Source organism: Mixophyes fleayi, chromosome 2 (genome assembly GCF_038048845.1).
Source record: "Mixophyes fleayi isolate aMixFle1 chromosome 2, aMixFle1.hap1, whole genome shotgun sequence".
NCBI classification, from domain to species: Eukaryota; Metazoa; Chordata; class Amphibia; order Anura; family Limnodynastidae; genus Mixophyes; species Mixophyes fleayi.
In genome coordinates, this window is record NC_134403.1 from 310,345,034 (window position 1) to 310,368,111 (window position 23,078).

General features: G+C 41.2%; 1 protein-coding gene across 1 annotated transcript in view; it reads right to left on the reverse strand.

The window, feature by feature from the left end:
* The window catches only part of SH3KBP1 (SH3 domain containing kinase binding protein 1), a 316,533-nt gene that overhangs the window by 236,883 nt on the left and 56,572 nt on the right, over window positions 1-23,078 (reverse strand). The window contains exon 2 of the mRNA XM_075196540.1: window positions 20,614-20,771. Coding sequence (XP_075052641.1) covers window positions 20,614-20,771 — 158 coding nt within the window. The remainder of the gene's footprint in view (window positions 1-20,613; window positions 20,772-23,078) is intronic.

A 23,078-nucleotide genomic window follows, 5' to 3' on the forward strand; every position in this document is an offset into this window, starting at 1 on the left:
CATCAACTTTTTCCTATCATAAAAAAGTCCCACAAGATGTAGCAACATTAATGCTCTGATATAGCCATACAACATTAGCAATGCATACCGGATAAATACCACAGTTTAACCTGGAACATTTTGGCATTGTATCTTGACCCTCTGTCAGTCACTGCCACTTTGTGAATTTTTTCCAAGTTAAAAGCTGGTATGTTTTTTTCTACATGTAGTTGCCATGGCAACTGTACCCACCATACTGCAGGCTGAATATCTGCCTCTTAGATATGAATCTCAAGTTTTCCTATCTTCTGAAAAGGCATTCAATAGATTGGGGAAGGCAGCAAAAATTGTATGTTTAACCATTAATGCAATGGAGCATAAAAAGGCAAAGAAAGATATCGGGCTTAATTCATCAAGGGACATAAATGACGATTTTGTGCGTATCGTCCACTAAATCACACTACGCAAGCCCAGGACCAGCTCATACACCCAGAACGCAGCCATGTTTAATTAATCTTCAAGCACAGAGGACACTTACTACAGCCTACGATTTCATTGAGGGAACGGGGCTGAAAGGGGCGTTCAGCCATACTCAATGGGTAAGGGTGTGTCAATCGTGAGCACATGCAGCAGCGCCCGTTCCAAGCTCTGAACATCTCAAAAGTACTCAGGCTGTATCTCTTGCTCCAGCTACAGGACTAAGTGGCGATTACTAATGATGACGGTTGTGTATGCAATCAGGGGCAAATGTAAGAATGTATTTTATGTGAAGTAGACATTCATAACATGCTAATAAATGTATTTTATGGGGTGGGAAAAATGTTAAAACTTTTTTTTTTAAATTTTTAATGTTTTGTCATTAATGCCTATATTATTAACAAGAGACATTAATTAATCTTTTTTTCTTTTGCAAATGTATATACCACATAGGTATTTGACGTATCCTGCAGCATCCTGGTAAGTAGCACAGAGCAGACCTACACCCGTATTCATCACTTGACGTATTTTCAGATCCATTCTTGGTTGAACTTGGGCGTACGCAGACACAGATTATGCGCATTCTGAAACAAACGCACATTACGCTAAGAATGCGTCCCTTGATGAATCATAGTGCTTGAGAATGGCTCTGACACATGCCTAATCCACCCCACCAGCTCATTTAAATAATCCCATGCACATTAAGGAAGTAGGAATAAATTGCATTTAACAATGATTCCATCTATATTTTCCCTCTATGCAACTATACCCATAAAGGTATCCTGCAGCTTTTTAAATTTACAGTGAAACCACAATTCATTAGAGGTTAGTTTTCCTTATGCACATACATCGGTGTTTGTCTATTTATTTATTTTACTTTTATCCTTTTTGTCTCCTTATAGTTGAGCCACAATGTAAAAAATAAATGAGCAAGGACATGTGTTTACATCACGTATCAGTGACATGGTTAATGCATGATCCCTGTGCTTCATATTCTCATATCGAGACAAGCGGTTCTGGCTGTTGCCCTGGAAAATGTAATAACCGGCTCCAGTGAGGAGGAGCATGTTAATGAATCCTTTATTATTTATACCATACTTGCCAACTTTGTATTTGGCCTCCGGGAGATCCTGGATGGGAGTGGTTGGAGGAAAGAAGGGGGTGGAGGGCACCGAATGGCATCATTTCAGTCCCGCATCCATGACGAAATTGCCATTTTGTCCCGGGGACAGGACCAAAATGATGTGATTTACTGCTTAGTGTGTCATTGAGGCTCCCATCGGGCAGGATACAGGAGAATTGCCTGCTCTCCAGGCAGACCAACCCGGAAATTCTGGGAGAGCGGCAAGTATGATTATACTGACAATAAATGCTTTTGATTTTTCAAAAAGTTATCAATTGTTATTGGGGCAAAATTAACAATTGCCCAAATAAACTGCATAGCAGTAATGCAATTTCACACAATAACCATCATAATGTTACAGAGCTATTTACTAGCATTATTCAAGGGAATAAATGTGTATTAAAACTAGGGATGTGCACCGGCAACTTTTGAGGTCTCGTGTTTTGTGTTTTGGATCCGGATTTTCGTTATTTTTGGGGTTCGAATTTGTCTCGCAAAACACTTGACGAAAGGTCTCGGTTCGGATTTAAGGTTTTGGATTCGGATTTTTTTGGAAAAAAACATAAAAAGTTTAAAAATCAAGTTTTTGGGCTTATTTTCACTCCTAGGCTATTATTAACCTCAATAACATTCAATAACAAGCATTTCCACTAATTTACAGTGTATTCTGAACACCTCACAATATAGTTATTAGTCCAAAACGTTGCAACAAGGTATCTTTCTGGACTGCGTAGAGGAGTGGGTCACCACAATATATATTAAAAACCCTGAACTTTTATGATTCGCACCAATAAATGTACCTGGACTGCGTAGAGGAGTGGGTCACCACAAGATATATTAAAAACCCTGAACTTTTATGATTCGCACCAATAAATGTACCTGGACTGCGTAGAGGAGTGGGTCACCACAATATCTATTAAAAACCCTGAACTTTTATGAATCGCACCAATAAATGTACCTGGACTGCGTATAGGAGTGGGTCACCACAAGATATATTAAAAACCCTGAACTTTTATGATTCGCACCAATAAATGTACCTGGACTGCGTAGAGGAGTGGGTCACCACAAGATATATTAAAAACCCTGAACTTTTATGAATCGCACCAATAAATGTACCTGGACTGCGTAGAGGAGTGGGTCACCACAATATATCTTAAAAACCCTGAACTTTTATGAATCGCACCAATAAATGTACCTGGACTGCGTAGAGGAGTGGGTCACCACAATATATTAAAAACCCTGAACTTTTATGAATCGCACCAATAAATGTACCTGGACTGCCTAGAGGAGTGGGTCACCACAATATATATTAAAAACCCTGAACTTTTATGATTCGCACCAATAAATGTACCTGGACTGCGTATAGGAGTGGGTCACCACAAGATATATTAAAAACCCTGAACTTTTATGATTCGCACCAATAAATGTACCTTGACTGCCTAGAGGAGTGGGCACTGGGCACCACAATAAAATATATAAAAAACCGTCAACAGGTCTGCATTACACTACACATACGGCTGCTCCTCCATCCTCTCCATCATATACATGTTGGAGTTTTAGCGTGTGACAACCTCTTGTTTTTGATAATGTCAGTGCATTTTGAATATTTTTCAATTTGCCCCACACCACTGAATGAACTTTATCTATGATACGCATCTATCTATCTTGACTGCGTAGTGTGGTGGCCCCGGTACACAATTTGGTACCGAGGCCACAATATAATTAAAAAACCCTCCACGTGTCAGAATTCCACCAAAAAAGGGTATGGACTGCGTAGTGTGGTGGTCCCGGTACACAATTTGGTACCGGGGCCACAATATAATTAAAAAACTGGGCATCAACAGTCAACGTTGTTTAATATCTGATACACCTCTATCTGGACTGCATAGTGGAGTGGCCCCGGTACCCAATTTGGTACCGGGGCCACAATACCTCCTCCAAACATGGTACAGACAATTCGTCATTGAGATCCCATCAAGTATGTTAAAGACAGACAGGGTCGAAGTGTTATTCGTTGACTTTGTAAACCCAAAAAACTGTCCCTGTTGCACATAGTCGTGCAATGAAGACTGACTTTTTCATTTAAAAGGCACGATCTTTCAAGTGTGGTGTTTGTAAGTCTAAGTCATATTATACTTTTGGTAAAATTGGTTTATTTTGTTCCTCTTTATGGTAATTAGTCATAGAATTAAAGTATGAAATAGAATTAAAGTATGAAATAGAATTAAAGTATGAAATAGAATTAAAGTATGAAATAGAATTAAAGTATGAAATAGAGTGGTATAGAGTTGTAGTGTGGTATAGATAGAGTGGTCCACACAATATAATAATAAAACCCTCAACTGGTCTGAATTCCACCAAACAAGTATCTGGACTGCGTAGTGTGGTGGCCCCGGTACACAATTTGGTACCGAGGCCACAATATAATTAAAAAATTGGGCATCAACTGTCACCGTTGTTTAATATCTGATACACCTAAATATGGACTGCACAGTGGAGTGGCCCCGGTAGTAAATTTGGTGCCGGGGCCACAATACCTCCTCCAACTTCCAAGTGTAGTGTTTATAAAGACAGACAGCGTCGAAGTGTTATTAGTTGACTTTCTTAACCCTAAAATTGTCCCTGTTGCAAATATTCGTGCAATGGACAGTTACTTTTTTATTGAAAGACTCAAGCTTTCAAGTGTAGTGTTTATAAAATATAAACAACAATACAGTAGTTTTAGAGCACGTCAATACCTCTTGTTTTAAATTATGACACGGCATTTTACTTTTGGTTTAATTTCTTGTATTTTTTTAAATTTGGTTTTACTTTTTGAACATGGCAAACGACTGTTGATTGGTCATATAATGCAAAAAAAAAAAGGTCCAAGATGGAATTGTCCTTGGGCCCTCACACCCACCCTTATGTTGTTTAAATAGGACATGCACACTTTAACAAACCAATCATTTCAGCGACAGGGCCTACCAAACAACTTTGGCTGAAATGATTGGTTTGTTTGGGCCCCCACACCAAAAAAGCTATTCATCTCTCCCTGTACAGACTAAACAGGCTATACTGAGGCAAGATGTCGTCCTCATCCTCAACCTCTGATTCCTCTCCCCCTACAGTGTGTACTTCCTCCTCATCACACATTATCAATTCGTCCCCGCTGGACTCCACAACCACAGGTCCCTCTGTAGTATCTGGAGGGCAGTGCTGTACTTCATTGAGGAATTGATTATTCATTTTTATAAACATCATTTTTTCAACGTTGTGAGGAAGCAACCTCCTTCGCCGCTCACTGACCAGGTTCCCCGCTGCACTAAAAACTCTTTCCGAGTACACACTGGAGGGGGGACAACTCAGGTAAAATAGAGCCAGTTTGTACAGGGGCTTCCAAACTGCCTTTTTTTCCTGCCAGTAACAATATGGACTGTCTGACATGTCTACTTGGATGGTGTCAGCAAAGTAATCATCCACAATTTTTTCTATTGTGACAGCATCCAATGCAGCGAGAGTAGACATGTCTGCAATGGTTGGCAGGTCCTTCAGTCCGGACCAGATGTTATCAGCATCCCCGCCAGTGCCTCTTTTGGGAAAACTGAGCTTTTTCCTCGCAGCCATAGATGTGGAAGAAAATGAGGGTGGAGCTGTTGGCATGTCACGGTCCTCTTCAGAGGACAATCTCCTGACCAGCAGGTCTTTGCACCGCTGTAGACTTGTGTCCGCCGGAAACAGAGACACAACATACGCTTTAAACCGAGGATCGAGCACGGTGGCCAGAATGTATTCCTCTGACTTTAAAAGAGTGACCACCCTCGGATCCTGGCAAAGCGTACGAAGGGCTACATCCACAAGAGCTACATGCTTGGTGTAATCGCAATGGCTTACCAGCTCCTCCCTCACTTTCTCCAGCTGCTTCTGCAACAGCCTGATCAGGGGAATGACCTGACTCAAGCTGGCAGTGTCGGAACTGACTTCTCGTGTGGCAAGTTCAAATGGCTGCAGAACCTTGCACAACACGGAAATCAGTCTCCACTGCGCTTGACTGAGGCGCATCCCCACTCCTTTGCCTATGTCGTAGGTGGCTGTGTAGGCCTGAATGGCCTTTTGCTGCTCCTCCATCCTCTGCAGCATATAGAGGGTGGAGTTCCAGCGCGTCACAACCTCTTGTTTGAGGTGATGGCAGGGCAGGTTCATGCTTTTTTGATGTGCCTCTAGTCTGCGGTAGGCACTGGCTGAATGCCGAAAGTGTCCAGCAATTTTGCGCGCCACCGCAAGCATCTCCTGCACACCCCTGTCACTCTTGAGGTAATGCTGCACCACCAAATTAATGGTGTGGGCAAAACATGGGACGTGCTGGAAATTGCCCATATTTAATGCCCGCACAATGTTACTGGCATTGTCTGACACCACAAATCCCCATGAGAGTCTAAGTGGGGTAAGCCACTGGGAGATAATTTCCCTCATTTTCTCTAATATGTTGTCAGCGTTGTGCCTCTTATTAAAGCCTGTAATACACAATGTTGCCTGCCTTTGCATGAGCAGCCATTTTGTAGATGCTGCTACTGATGCAGCTGTTGCTGTTGCTGCGGAAGGGGATGCATCTACCCAGTGGGCTGTCACAGTCATATAGTCCTTCGTTTGCCCAGAACCACTTGTCCACATGTCTGTGGTTAAGTGGACAGTGGGTACAACCGCATTTTTAAGAGCACTGAGGACACTTGATCGTACTTCTCTGTACATTTTTGGTATCGCCTGCCTAGTGAAGTGGAATCTCGAGGGGATTTGGTACCGGGGACACAATACCTCCATCAACCCTCTAAATCCCACTCCACTGATGGCGGACACCGGGCGCACGTCTAACACCAACATTGCAGTTACAGCCGCAGTTATACGCTTTGCAATAGGGTGACTACTATCGTATTTTGTGGTCATGGCAAACGACTGTTGGACGGTCAATTGTTTTGTGAAAGACTTAGCGGTCTTACGACTTCCCCTCTGGGAAGATGACCGACTAACAGCAGCAACAGCAGCAGTGGCAGTAGTAGGCGTACCGCTGCAGGATTCCTCGGATGAATCCCGTATTGAGGAGGACTCAGTCTGGCTGCTGACTTGGGCTGCAGGACTGAATCTGATGGAGATTGTGGAGGAAGTTGACGAGGAGGGTGTTGCTGGTGTGTATCCAACTGGACCACGGGATTTAGGTGTCCCTGTACCGATGAGGGTCCTAGCCCCAGTTCCTGAACTAACCACTGAACTATGAAGGTTATTCAGGTGACGTATAAGGGAGGATGTTCCTAGGTGGGCAAGATCCTTACCCCTGCTTATTTGAGCTTTACATAAGCTACATATGGCCATACATTGGTTGTCTGGATTTGGATAAAAATAACTCCAGACCGAAGAGGTGCATTTTTTGGTCTTCTGACCAGGCATGACGATGGGCTTTTTCATCCCATGGACATCAGCTGTTTCCCCCCCTGGTGCCTCATTTACAATAACCACATCACCATCCTCATCATCAAGTTCCTCCACAGCGCCAGCTACATCATCAATAGCCTCCTCCCGAGCCACCTCTTCCCGTACAGTGATGGGAAGGTCAGGCTTGACAACCACCAACATCCTTGGACTCGCCTTGTGGATTTGTGATAATTTCTCTTTAGAAGGCAGAGTTGTTTGCTGTTTTGTTGCTGACAGCATAACTCTCTTCAATTTTTTGTAGGGGGGGGGAGGAGGAGGAGGGCTAAGATCCGTGGGTGAAGCTGAACCACTAGTCATGAACACGGGCCAGGGCCTAAGCCGTTCCTTGCCACTCCGTGTCGTAAATGGCATATTGGCAACTTTACGTTTCTCCTCAGATGATTTTAAGTTTCTCTTTTTGCTACTTTTTCTTAACTTGGGCTTTTTGGATTTTACATGCCCGGTACTACGAGATTGGGCATCGAGCTTGGAAGATGACGTTGATGGCATTTCATCGTCTATGTCATGACTAGTGGCAGCAGCTTCAGCATTAGGAGGAAGTGGGTCTTGATCTTTCCCTACTTTATCCTCCAAATTTTTGGTCTCCATTATATGTAGCACAAGATACTGCAGAATGTGTGAACTTGGTAATATTGCAGTACCAATGGACTTATACTGCTGGATTGGTTTTGCAAATTTGGTTATAATTATTATATATTTTTTTTTTTTTTAAATTTTTTATTTTTTTTTACTTTTTTTTTATTTTTAAAAAACTTGGGAATAGTGGGGAAATAACTATGCCCTTAGAAGCACAGAGCACAGGACACAGCACCACTGGACTGAACAGGACACGGCACAGGACCCAGCAGCACTACGGAACTCAGCAGGACAGAGCACAGGACACAGCACCACTGGACTGATACTGCAGAATGTGTGAACTTGGTAATATTGCAGTACCAATGGACTTATACTGCTGAATGTGTGAACTTGGTAATATTGCAGTACCAATGGGCTTATACTGCAGGATTGGTTGTGCAAATTTTGTGGTAATTAAAAAAAATTAAAGTAGTTTTTGGTATTTTTTAAAAAAACTTTTTTTTATTTTTTTAAACACAGGGGAATATTGGGGAAATAACTATGCCCTTAGAAGCACAGAGCACAGGACACAGCACCACTGGACTGAACAGGACACAGCACAGTACCCAGCAGCACCACTGACCTCAGAAGGACAGAGCACAGCACACAGCACCACTGGACTGATACTGCAGAACACAGCACAGCACAGCACAGCACAGAACTAAACAGCACAGAGGACCACCTAACACACCCTCCCTCTACCCTGATCAATGCCCGAGTGAAGATGGCGGCGACTAGCGGGGAATTTATAGGATCCGAGTATCGCGAGATCCGACAACGGGATTATGAGTCAGAGCCTCAGTTTCACATTTGAATTTGGCGCCAATACCCGGATCTGTCTCGGATCCGACTCGGATCCGCAACGTTCGGGTGGGCTCGGATTTCATAAATCCGAGTGCGCTCATCCCTAATTAAAACCACAGCACCTAGTCAGACATTGGCTTTCATGGTCTAATTCTGGCCATACACTGACTGGCCCTACCGCTTGGCTGGAAGACCAGTATCAGATAACAGACCTGATCATTCCGTTTCAGGGCCAAAGCAAACATGATTTTTGGGGCTTAGCTGGGACTTGTAAATGTTTATAATAATCCGATTACATTCAGCTGGGTTGACAACCACTGACAAACACTGATATATCAGGCCGGCTATTGCTGACTGGATCACAGAGTGTATGACCAGCTTCACTTGCACAAGTCAAATCAAAGCCAATTGCTGACTGGATCGTATGCGTTGATGTACTGTATAGTGATACCTTGAAGCAAGTTTAGTAAATATACTATATGCAAAGAATCAGTTTGATTACTTATGGATAATGATGTAATAATAGTAAATTAAATGAATGCATATATAAGTCTATGGCATAATAGCCTACTCTCCCGGAAAGTCCAGGAGACTACTGAATTTCTAGGAGTTCTTCCGGACTCCTGGAAGAGCAGGGTAACCTTTCGCATCCTGCCCGCTTTGTTAGTGAAGTGGGTGGGGGTGGGGCTTAGCAATGCGATTCACAGCAAATTACGTCATCATGGTCCCGCCCCCTGCTGTATTAGGATGAAAATGGTGATGCTTCATGTTGGAACGGAACCTAATGGCGTGATTCCTGTGACCACTCCCCCAGGACATGGCAGCGAGATCTCTCCTCCCGAAGAGGAGATCTCAGAAGTTAGCAAGTATGGTCTATGGCCCCTATTTATTGTTATGAAGCAAAAACAAAGATTTTCATTTTCCGCTTATCACAGTGATAGAAAATCTGTTATTGCGGCAATTTACTAATAAAATATGGCTGGAGCAGATGAGTGATTGAGTGTTGGTGCATCTGCACATGTGTGACCCGGCTCATGAATGCACAGTGGAGTTGGAAGCCCTGACTAGAAAAATAAATAAATAGAATAGTAGTAATTGGTAGATAAGGAGAAGCCGTATCTTTGGTGAAAACAAGAGACGTTCACTGACCCCTGTTGGTTTTGGCTTTGGATCTGGATTAACTTTGTGTTTTGGTTTTGGCAAAACCGCCCTCTCGTGTTTTGGTTATGGTTTTAGATCCCTATTTGTTTCTAAAATCCCTTTTTTTTTTTTTTTTTTGCTAAAATCACACAATTTGGCCCTTTTTTGTTTCTACTTTATTATTAACCTCAATAACATTAATTTCCAGTCAATTTTTGTCAAGTAACAAGAACACTGTTACCCCTGTTTCTGTATGAGCAATGGCACTGAGCGATGGCACTGGAGAGTCACAAGAACACTGCTACCCCTGTTTCTGTGTGAGCAATGGCGCTGGATCTCCTGGGGATGGAGGTACTTATGGAATCCAACAACCCAACAATGACGTTTTGCCTCGATTCATATCCGAGGACGCACTAAAGTACAGAGTTGGCTCGCTAGCCTACTCGGATCCCCTAAGTTTGGGTGAGTTCGGTTTTCAGAAAACCGAGCCCGAGCATCTCTAGTGAAAACACTCATATTTGCCAAAGATGGGCTTTTCTCCCTTTAATAAACAGACCCGTATAGGAGCTCTCACATTACACTGGTGCAACATGAAAAGAGAATAACTATAAAAGCTGAAAGTTCACTCATAGCACGAGTCAGCTGTATGACAATGAATACTGCACACATATGTAAAAAATAACATGTACCACAAATACAGAATATGACAGCCCTGGTGTCCCCTAACTTTCCTGAGATAAAACATCTAAGCACAAACCTTCAAACCTCCCTAGTACCCTCTTTTTTCTCCCTGTCTCAATACAAAATAAATATATTATATTTTTCCAGTTACACTTCTGTTACACCCACTTGTTAATTCAAAGATAAGTGTATATAAGATTGTGTGGAAGTGTATTTGTTCTTGGTTGTTGTTTTTTGTTTGAGAAGTAATAAATAAAAAACAAACAAAAAATGCAATATAAGCATGAAAAAGAGCAACCCCCCCCCCTCCTGTTTTCTTGTTATAATTACTTCTATAACTGTATACATTATTCATCACAGAATCCAAATACCTCATCACCATCACCATTTATTTATATAGTGCCACCAATTCGCAGCACTGTACAGAGAACACTGTACAGAGAATATTTGTCCTTAACATCAGTCCCTGCCCCATTGGAGCTTACAGTCTAAATTCCCTAACATACACACACATACTAGATTTAATTTGCTAGCAGCCGATTAACCTACCAGTATGTTTTTGGAGTGTCGGAGGAAACCGGAGCACCCGGAGGAAACCCACACAAACACGGGGAGTATATAAAAACTCCACATAAAAAAGGCATACTTGCCTACTTTTGCCTGGCTCCCTCCGGGAGATCACTGAATAGAGGTTTGGGGGGAGGGTGGAAGGGAGCGTGGCTTCACAGATCATGTTATTTTGGCTCCGCCCCAGTGACGTAATGCCTGTTTTGTGACTTTTTACAGTACAGTAGTAAAAAGACACAAAGCAAACATTACATCACTGGGGGCAGGGCAAAAATGTAGCGATTTGCTAAGCTCCACCCCCTCCACCCTTACACCCCTCCATGCTGGATCTAAAGTGGGCAGATGCTGGAGAACTGCCAGCCCTCCTGGGATTCCGGGAGACCTACCTGGAATTCAGGAGTTTCCCAAACATTCCGGGAGAGTTGGCATGTATGAGATAAGGCCATGGTCGGGGCTCGATCTCATGATGACCCCAGTGCTGAGAGACAGTTCTATGGAGGGGGGTGGGTTACTTCCACATTTTGTTGGAAAGAAGGGAGGGTTGCGCTGGCAGGTGATCTGATGCTATGTATTACAGCACTGTTTTTGTTATAACCCTCAGCCCCAAGCAAACTCATAAAAATAAAAAAATCCTGTTTGCTGTTTCTCTATAGTTTGTGTGATTAGGTGTCAGCCTGAAATATTACCAAGCACTAGGAAACCTGAGTGGTGAATTACCTGGCTATTAGCGAGATATGTGCACTAGTAAAAAGCTTCTTTAGGAAAAAAGACCTCATTGCCAGGTAATGAGTCACGCAAAGCTGCTATAGGTCAACATTCTCCCAGCAATAAAACACTGCCTCACAAGCGGTAACACATCGTGTCAGCATTGGGCTTTGTGTATGTACTATATATATATATTGATAGAAGCAGAACACAGGAAGTAAACAGTGACTGGCTTCCTGCACTCAGCACACGGCACGTGCTCAGGTGTTTATCCCGCTCTGTGTAAACTTGACAGCTTTAATTAACTCATTACATTGAAACATTAAGATAGTATCTTCTCTCATCTTTACCACAATATGTCATGTTCTGAATCAACCCTTTTTTTTTTTTTTTTTACTATAACACAATTCAACAAGACTTTCCATCAAAAGAGAGCAAAAATAAACTTTAACTGTATAAAGCCTGTTTTAGAATTCAAATATCATGCATTAGAATTCAAATTTCAAGCTAAAAACTGTCGATATGATCTACATTTACTAAAAATTGTAATATATGTGGGAAATAAATATGTTTTATTATAAAACACCCCCACAGGCATACAGTATCAGTGTATACATCATCTTATGCTTCATTTAGATAACTGATAAGCCTGTTTATAAGTAAAAAGAAAATCATTTTAGCTAGTTTAAGAATACAGCATTACAATAGTATACAAATTGCAAATACAGTACATAGAAATATGTGTTATGTTTTTATAAATACAATAAATAGTAACATAGTAACAAAGTTACATAGTAACATAGTAACATAGTAACATAGTAACTTCTCACAACTGTCATTTATTAACTGCACCTGATTTTATTGAAAAGTGCACGGATTTGTGGGCCAAGGTGGTTTCATCTGCAGGGATGCAACAGTTTGCACCGGGTATTGGGAATTGGGCAGTAATAATTGTCTCAGGAATAGATGGATACATGTGTTAGCCTGGTTTAGCACTGACCAAACAGAGGAGCAGAGTCTAACAGGTCCCCCGGTCTTCACCAATAACTGCCGCAAAACAGGATGGACATTTGCGACCGGGAACACGCAGGTCGCGGCCCTCTGATCATCCACTAGGCGTAATACAGCGGAGAGAAAGGGAATTCCTAAAGAAGGTCAGCTAGCTGAGGACTGGTACACTGGCGGTAGCGAGGTACAATATCAGTATGCAGAGGGGAAGTCCAATAACAGGCCAGGATCTGGTGCACAGGCAATAGTGCAGAACAAAATCAGGATCCGAGAGACAGTGGTCAAAACAAGCAAGGACTGGTACACGAGGGGTTAATAGGCAGAAGCTCTATCCAAGAAGGAGTCACAAGGGAAGCCAAGGTCAGCAGCAATACAGCATATCATGGAGTCAGTCTGGGTAGGAATATCTGTTGCTTTGACACAGCTGCACTAGTGAGCTTTATATACTCTGCAGGTTTGAATATGCCACCTCCTGGCCACGATCATCTGACCACCCAAACCAGCATAGCATTCATGTGGCATGATCCAGAGTATTAGCCTAACCTGGCACGCACCTTGTTGCTCTGTCTGTGCAAAGCAAATTTAGGACATTGGGTACCCATAGGACATTGGAAAGCCAATAACATTTCTGGCTTCTGAAATGCTTCAGCCAAAGTAGTGCCTGATGAACAGTGAGCATGCTGGCCAAAAATTATTAATTCAAGGTTACAGGCCTTCTCAATACCTTAACAGAGGCATTGATGATGGAATATCAAGTCCTTCACTTGAGTAAGCTTATAACATTGTAAGTAATTAGTAGCACACATAGGACCATCGTCAGCTACATAAATGTTCTATGTAAAAAAGAATGTTATGAGAGAGCTATGTGCCCCACTGGTTCCTCTCTGCAACAAGACATAATTATTACAGCATGGAAAACAAAAATACAAATGTAATACTCCAGAGCGAAGTTCTGCTTGCTCATGCAAAAGCATTTTTGTTGTTCCTGTTTTAGGATAACATATGCGTGGAACAATGTCACTCCATAAATATTGATGGTATTCAAACTAATACAAAATGAAGTATATAAATCACTTCACATCGGTTACTAATTAACTACATTTCTTTTTCAATGTAAATCAAATGTATTTCCTTTTGTGCAAATAACATAAAACATGTGAACTACACAATTATGGTAATAATAAAGGAGATTTTGAAAAAGTACAATATGGAAGTTATTGTTGATGTAACGGTCAAAAGCAAACGTCAATGGGATACAGCCATAAATAATAACACAGTTCTGGATTATTTACCATCATTATGAATTGTTGAATCGTTTGTATACACCACTTTGTACTATATTCCTCACGTGCAATTAAGTACATAGTCCCTAATAATAAGCATGTGAGATCGCTCTCAGTCTTGAAGATATCAGTATTGATCTTGCTTGTGTTGGGAGGAGACTGTTCAGTATGCCAGCATCTTTCTCTTATGGATCGGGTAAGAGTGAGACCCAAATATGTTATGTCATTCACATCGAGGAGAAGATCTATCCTGAGCTCAAAGATCTGCACTACATTACCCATGAGGTCTGTTCAGCACCCTTCAGATTACAACATCCTGTCTATCCAAACTCTTGGAAGCTGTATGCATACCCACAACTATTGAAAGACCAGGACAATATTTGGCGGCTTAGCAGGAGAAATTTAAAACGGCAATGGCTTTAAAGGCAAAATTTCCTTTAAAGCCATTGCTGTTTTAAATTTCCCCTGCAAAGTTACCGAATATCAGCGACTTGAAAAATCTGCACTTCAATACATTTTCCGCCGGGTATCTTTCTTCTTGAAGCTCAATTGTCTGACAATGCACCACAACACATACATATATTTACACTGCAGTCAGATCGACTCAAGCAACCAAATGGAAGAAACACCATCCCTACCTCGTCTTGTCATGCTCAATAGTAGGGTGAACTGGATTAAATACATGGAAAGAATACGTTTCGAACAATTGAGCAAAAGTTATCAATTTGAATTGGAGTAGCTTTACTTGATGCAATTTGTAGGGCCTTGAGCCTTCCCTACTTCTTAGAGACCCGCATAAATGTATTCATTCCTTTACTTCCTCATCATTTATTTATATAGTGCCACTAATTCAGCAGCGCTGTACAGAGAACTCACTCCCATCAGTCCCTGCCCCATTGGAGCTTACAGTCTAAATTCCCTAACATACAGGCACACAGACACAGAGAGACTAGGGTCAATTTAATAGCAGCCAATTAGTCTACTAGTATGTTTTGGAGTAAGGGAGGAAACCGAAGCACCTGGAGGAAACCCAGGCAAACATAGGGAGAACATACAAACTCCACACAAATAAGGCCATGGTTGGGAATTGAACTCATGACCCCAGCGCTGTGAGGCAGAAGGGCTAACTATTAACCCAGTGGATTCCAAACTTTTTCAGTTCAAGGCACCCTTAGGGTCTCCAAAATTTTTTTCAAGGCACCCCTAAGCCAAAATAATTACCAAGTAGTCCTCCGCCTTGCTTACCACGGGCCCAGGCCGAGGCACCCCTGTGAGATCTCCAAGGCACCCAGAGAGCCTAGGCGCACAGTTTGGGAACCACTGCACTAAGCCACCGTGCTGCCCAAATTTAATCCCTGATTCATTCCCCATCTCTTGTCTTACTTGCCATATATTTACTGTAATGCCAGTCCATTACACAGCTCAAACTCTTACTGCTACACCCATATTGCCTATATTACAAGAGTGTTGTTGTTACTTTATTTGAAAAACTTAAACTCAAATGGTAAAAACATAATATTAAGTGGACCAGTAATCTAGCACTATGACAAACTTAATGCAAGTGATTGAAACCAGAGAAATTTGTGAAAATATATGTGCTGGGGAATTTAGCCTGATGTCCGTAGTAACAACATCTAGCAACACTCCTTTTGTAGACAATATAGTACATAGATTACGACAACACTATTCCAAGCTTCACTGATGTCACGTGAGAAACAGACATTGTATTGCAGAAGTATTATCTGTTCAGGATATCTGTTAATTTTAACGAACTACCTAATCTACACCAGTGTTTATGTACTGCACTATAGTGTAAAAGTGAAGCACATCACTGTTATCAATCCCAGTCTGTCTCATACTAGTCTCTGGTGTATTTCTGAAAGGCTTGCCCTCACACTAAAGCTGGGTACACACTGCACTGTTTTCGTCCAATAATCGGCTCAAAGTCGGGTCAGTGTGTGCAGTGACACGATGGTCGAAAGTCTGCCCAAATGGACGATTATCGCCTCATTTGGTTGGTCGTACCGTTTAATATTTTCGTTCCAATCTCGTTTCCGCTGTGTAGTGTGTATAAACTTCCGACCGATCCACAACAGTGAGTACGAAATTACAGTCATTGCTCACGACAACATGGCTGTAAAAAAATCGCTAAAGGGACGTCCGCTCTTCCCTTTATCGTCCTAAACAAGGCTAGTGTGTATGCAGTCCATGGACCGAGCGATCGGACCATCGATCGCATGTAAAATCGCTCGGCATAAAAAGTTGGTCGAAATTTCTGTAGTGTGTACCTAGCTTTAGTGATGAAAGACGTACACGACAGCAACATGGCTAATTTAATATAATACACTGCAAGAATTTCCAGAAGACCCCAAAAGGTTTTGAAAAGCTTTGACTTAACCAGTAACATATTTGTACAGTACAATATTATTATATAGCTTATTTTGGACTGTGCAGGAGTAAACTAGCGTGAGATAAGTTGTGTAAGCACAATGAGGATTCTAAGCTGTAAACAGGCTCGGTATCATTTTGTTCATGTGGATTAAGATACCCACTTTCATCAGTCAGCTTTAAGTAATGGCAATGTGGATGGCAATGAGGCAGGAGAGGTGGCAATGAGTATGGCAATGAGACAGTAGAGGGGGCAATGAGGATGGTAGTGATACATAGCAAGAGATAATGAGGCTGGCAATGACAGGTGGCAATCTTTTACAATTTGATACAAGTGGATCTGGCTGTAATATGGATGAAGAGGGTATAGTGGGTATTATATGGAGGAGTAATGTAATTAGAAGGCAGAGACCATTTACAGTATTTCTCCTGTCATGCTGCTCTGCAGTGTAGGGCAGGACCAACGGTGAGTCCAATGCAATAAATAGGGGTGTATGGGGCTGAGAGAGACTAGGCCATGTTAGACACACCCCTTCCATTAGTTGGTCACACCCTGTTTGCAAAACCCCCTCTAGGAATCATGCATTTCCCCTGATTACCCAACTTTGGTATGAAAGATCTAAGTATAATGAGTTTTGAAGTGAGTTATGTTTTTACATTCTGTTAATAAATTGTAAATAACTACAGGAGCCAGACAGCCAACAATTCGCATTTCTGGTCTTCAATGGTAATTCCAGCAGATTACAATGATCGCACATCTTCCTTATGATGGCCACAAACAATACAATGTGACCAGACAGGATCATTGCAATCCATCTGGATATGTGGAGAATATAGGTACACATACTCAATAATGTAATGATTGTTCTGTGATCGCATACACGCTGAGCTTTGTTTAAAAACATTTGTTAAAGTAACCCAGGAATGATCCTGGAGTTACTTAATGGGCCTCAATCATTCAAATAAGGAATTAATAATCACTTTTATCAACCCAGACTGATTGATTTAAGAAAAATGATGGTGTACAAATCTCCTATATTTTAAGCTGAAACAACATTGGTTCTTTGACTACCCCTTTTTACACGTTCTATAGGCTGAGAAAAAAGCAGGCGCGCAGGTGTGAAACCACAAATGTACTAAACAAAAAAAAAACCAAGACTTAAGTTGTGTTCTGCAGCTGTAGCTGTACTTAGGGCCAGTGTCGGACTGGGACATGAAGGGCCCACCGGGGGAAATGCAGCGGTAGGGGCCCACTACAATGGGGTGTGGCCAACTGTAAGAGGGGTTGTGGTCAGTCATTAAAGGGGATGGGGTCAGGCCATGGAGGACAACGTATAGCACCTTAGTATGGTCCATAAAGAAAAAGAGGACATTTGCAGTGAGGAGCCGCGAAGGAAAAGACAGAAGAGAAGAAAGAAGTCAATAGGAAAGTAAGTGAAGGGGAGCAAATGCAGCATGGAGGGCACTGTGTGAAACAGGGGAGACAGGGAAAGGGGAGGGATGAATTGAATACAATCAATCATCATCATCAGCTATTTGTGTGCTGTCCATTCTTTGTGGTTAGTGTTCTCTCCCCTCATAGTGTACACAGAAAACAAATGCTATACTACAGTACTAGAGATCAACCATTCATCATATGAAAACCACAATATAAGGGTATAGACTAAAAATTAATATATCCATGAAGCACTATGGAGACCACAAAATTATTAGCATAAAAATATATGCACATTTAAAATATTACATAAATCTAATTACACTCTAGACACTGGCAAATAAAAACAGGACTCTAAAAAATGATCTACCCACAAAATGTACACTCAATAATAATCCAATGCCACTACAAAGGACAAAAGCAAAACATTAATATTAAAGCATATAGCAGATGCAATCCTATAAGGACCTAACTGTCTGAATGTGTTTTATTCTGATTAAGATATGCTTCTATAGGGAATAGAGTCCCACAATTGATTGAAAACAAATAAACATGGAACATGATATAAACAGTGAATTTGGTTACTAGTTTATTAGGAATCCATTCATTGGTCAGCTGCAATAGGATCCTTTTATAGAGGCACTGAAGACGTATATTGCAATGAAGCCATTCTAATTTATCTCCCTCCCTCCGAGGTCACACAGTGGAGAGCTCTAGAGAAGTTTGCACGATTTATTACTTACTGATTACACGGACTCACACTGCAGTTAGGATGGCAACTTTATGACTACAGGACGCCTGCAACTACAGCAGAAGGAGTAATCTGAGATCTGTGTCACTGTGAAGCATTTCTGTCTCTCTCTGTCTCAGGAGCAGGAAGTGTTCTCACGTGCTGGCTGTAGGCAGGGATTAGTTTGACAGTCTCCGTTTCATATGTAGACTGACCGCAACTCGGTAATTCTCTGCTCTGCCTCACCAACAAAGAGGGCGGGGTTATCAGGCAACAGGGCCTCCCGGGGGATACCCCGGCTCCCCGGCAGGCCAGTCCGACACTGCTTAGGGCTTAGAAGGGAATAGATGCAAGGGAAGATGAAGTAATATAACTGACATTTGTAGTAGCTTTACAAAATTCATCTTTTTTTTAATAAAATGTAAATTAGAGCACAGAAAATGAGAAGAATGGTTGTTTACGTGAACCTTCCACAGGGACCATGGTCTCCACTACATATTCATTCTATGACACTTTTCAGTCACATCTACAGGTGGAGTACAGGTCTCTGCAGTGAAAGGCTCATAACAGCACACAATGCGTTTTCCTTTCATTTTTTTAATTAGCTCGATTAACCAGAACTATTCACAGCTAAACAAATCAGAGAACACAGACTTTGGTCATTCCTTGCACAATACACTACTCCATCTGTACCTGGATGTGTCATTTAGCCTCCTAATTACAGCCTCTTACTCCTATGCCCACTTAAATACAATATAGCTAAACTTTACTCCTTGAGAGATAGTATATTGATTAATCGTTGAGTTTTTGTAATTTCTGGCTGTTTTATACAAAATTAGGATGGAAATGTGATGAACTTAAAATATAACATTAAAAATGAAAATCCTAATAATTCCTAATATTAGTTATTAATGAGGGAGGTGGACAAATCTAACATTACAAAACTTTACTCTTATCTGCAGACGTGCAACAGACCTGTGGCTTTGCATGTCATAAGCAGATGTATAGGCAAGCGCTGACATTGATGTGTGAATAGCTGTGTTGAATTTACTAAATGAGAAAAAAAAACCCACATCAATACTCTCTAATTTCCCTCCAATTTTGATTCTCTCCTCGCATTCCCATTTTATGCCCGAGATTTCTCAAAATACCCCACAAATGGCTCTTACATGCTCTTTATATTTTTAAACACTTGTTTCTCTATTTTGTTCCTATATTGGTCCTAAGTTATGTCATACTTGCCTACTCTCCTGGAATTTCCGGGAGGCTCCTAAATTTCGGGAGTCTACCCAGTCTCCAGGAAGAGTAAGCATCCTCCGGGATTGTGGTGGAGGCGGGGCTTAATGATGCTATTTTGTGTCATCAAGCCCCGACCCCTGCTATGCAATTCTGTAAATTTTGTCATTTCATAGCAGGGGGTAGAGCCGGGTGAGGCTTTGAAAGTCGACAAGCATGGGTTATATATATATGCAATGTGACTTAATGACCGATTTAACATATAAATAAAAATATTTTTACTCTATGCTGATCATCAGAAGAGATCATTTAAATTAAGGACAAAATAAATAACAGTTGAGTCCAAGCCCCTACACCATTCCCCTCCCCCCTGTAACCCCATAGAACAACATATGCAGTTACAAAATGCACTTTGCTAAGGAATTGCAAATAAATACAGAAACCATATTGAATATATAGGACAATTAAAACATTATAACATACATACAAAATAAGCCTCTCCAATACAGGAGTTATCAATCCTTTCAATCAGTGTTTTACCCGTTAGGTATTATGATTATGACCAGGGCAAATGCCAATACATGATCCCATCTACAGCCAGCTGACCATTTCTGTGGGGTTCATCAGTGTAGGGCAGGGGTTTCTGCATGTTGAGGACTAGAGCAAACCTTACTGAGAAAGTGAAAAGCAGTTACTCAAATATTTGGCGTGTAAATAGTGTTCTCGGAAATGAAAATGGGGATGATTTGTATGTAGTTACTAGGGAAAAGTGTAAAAAGTCTTCCTAACTTCTTCATTGAGGTTGTCTCTAAAGCACTTAAGCAGAAATTGCCTGATGCAATGCTGATAAGTGGAAGAGAGAGGGGCTCAGGGGCTGGGGGTACTAAATCATTAGCTAGTGCTGCCGATAACAATTTGTTAAGTCACTGAATCCATCCACAGCTGTGTAGTCGAATAAATAAGCACAGTGAGTACTCACTCTTACGAAGTTGTCAGGGAACAGACCTCTCCTTCCTTTCAGCTCTCCTTCCCACCAACCGCCATCTTCTTTTTTGATTTTGGTGATGATGTCACCAGCACCTATAGTCAGCTCGTCATCATGCTGAGCCTTGTAGTCAAACTCCACAATCGCATCCACTGCACAAACATAGAAACGAACATGATTAATTAAAAGACACATTGGATACCAGAGAGTGTATTACAATACATTTCATTTACATACCAAACTACTCAGTTTGAACACCGCATTATAATAAGGTAGATACCTGTACTACACATATTGGTACATACCTCCCTACTTAAGTGTGCACGGCATATCAAGGATGTTTTCAAGGAAGTGGGCTCCCGGTCTGACTAGCCCTTCTGAAGCTCTGACATACCCTCACAAGGTTTAACTATAATCTGGCTGGAACAACCACTCCCTTTGTGTGCCCCCTGCAGTGAAGTGCACTGATTATTTTGAATTGCTGCAGGCCAATATTGGGAAGTATGTTGATATTGCCAACCAGATGTCAGAAAGATAATTCTATTTTAAAACAAGTGGTTTCCATCATAAATATCAGATCCGAACATACATGTTTCCAACACAATATAGTACCTGTAAGCTTCAATTTATATTATCCAGCAATCCCTGGTCTTTTGTAGAGTAACATTGTTTAGTCTGGTTGCTATGGGTAGCAGACACTACGATGCATTCTTGTGATTGGCTGACCTGTTCTCTCCCACTTCTATCTTCATTTTGTGTTACTGCAGGTGTGCACAATTTACCCAACATCAGATGCAACAAGGTTACAGGCAGCTTAGTGATGATGTCATCGGTACATAGTGTATCTTTGCACATGCTCAGAATGAACATACACAACTGTGACATGCAACTTTTTGGCACTTATGACTCATTACGCCTGAAGAGGCGTGACTGGGGAGGAAAGAGATGTTCTACAATAGGCATTGTACAGTAAGGGGCGTGTTCAGGCAACTGCGAACAGATTCAGGCTGGGACGTAGTTGCAGATAAGATTTGCGAGTGATCATAGGCGCTTATTGAGATCGGATTAGTTGCTTGCCAATAGATTAAGATTTTCTGAGTGTGTTGTAGTAAAGATAAATTATTTAATTTTTTGTAAATTTTTGTATGATGGGATATTGTTCCTTTTGTATTAGCTATGTTATTCAAGTTTAAATAATGCTTCATTGTAATTGCATTTGTAACATACACTATATGGACAAAAGTATTTGGCCACACCTGTTAATTATTGAATTGAGGTGTTTCAAACAGACCCGTTGCTAGAGGTGTATAAAACCAAGCACCTAGCCATGCAGTCTCCATTTGAAAAAAATTGGTGGTTCTGATGAGCTCAGTGACTTCAAGCGCAGTCCCTGCTGGATATTCCATGGTCAGCTGTAAGTGATATTATCAGAAAGTGGTTTAGGAAGCGATTAGGAACAAGAGGAACTCAGCCACGAAACAGAAGACCACGTAAAACCACAGAGTGGGGTCAACGACTGCTAAGGCGCATGGTGCGTAATAGTCGCCAACGACATAACTTGGACATAACTTCAACTGTGGCCTCCAAAAATTTGCCAAACTGTAGCAGAAAAGAAAGACAGTATGACAGACATGAGCACAAGCAAAAAGTGATAACATAAAACTGTGTCGAACACACACATTCTCCTGAGCTAGGCATAAATAAGCAAGGAAATATCATGAGGGAAAAATCTTTTTACAATGTCAAATATATTAAGGCAGGAAGTATCTCAGCATGATTGTTGGCTATTAGCAGAGATAGCAATCACTCCAGTTATGCAAAAACAATATTTCCTCTTTCATTCATTAGAAAATGAGTTATATGTGCTTAAAAGCACATATTCTTCTTCAATAAACTCCACAAGTAAATCTTACCATGCACATTATCCAGATGTTACATAAGCACTTGAGATGATTACTCCTGTTATGCAACATAAAGCAAACAAATCAGTTACACTGCTACGCATGTATTCATTGATTCCAGTATACATTTCTCAATGTAGTACATTAGAAAACTGAAGTAGGAGGAGCCTAATTATTGTGTACATACAGGAATGCAGGTTAAACAAACAATTAGTGCCTATAAATTCACTTATAACAGTAAATTACAACAGTGTAAAAGTGCAATCCTGCAGTGCAAATGTTATTGTGAGTTGTCAAGTGTCAACTTTTACAGAGAAGATGGCAGTGCAAAAGTTTGCATTGGGTGAGGAGTTGCACAGATATGGGGGTGTTCCTAGCTCAACATGTTTTTGGTGTGTGATTGAGCCTTAATTTTGAACCAACTTAAGATGCTTTATAAGATAATGTGTGAAGAGGGACATTGACAACTTTGCACAATTCATTTTTGGTGTTGGAGATTAGGGGGGGGAAATTTTGTGAAATCGAAGTTTTTTCTGTGAATTTATGGTCGATTTCCAG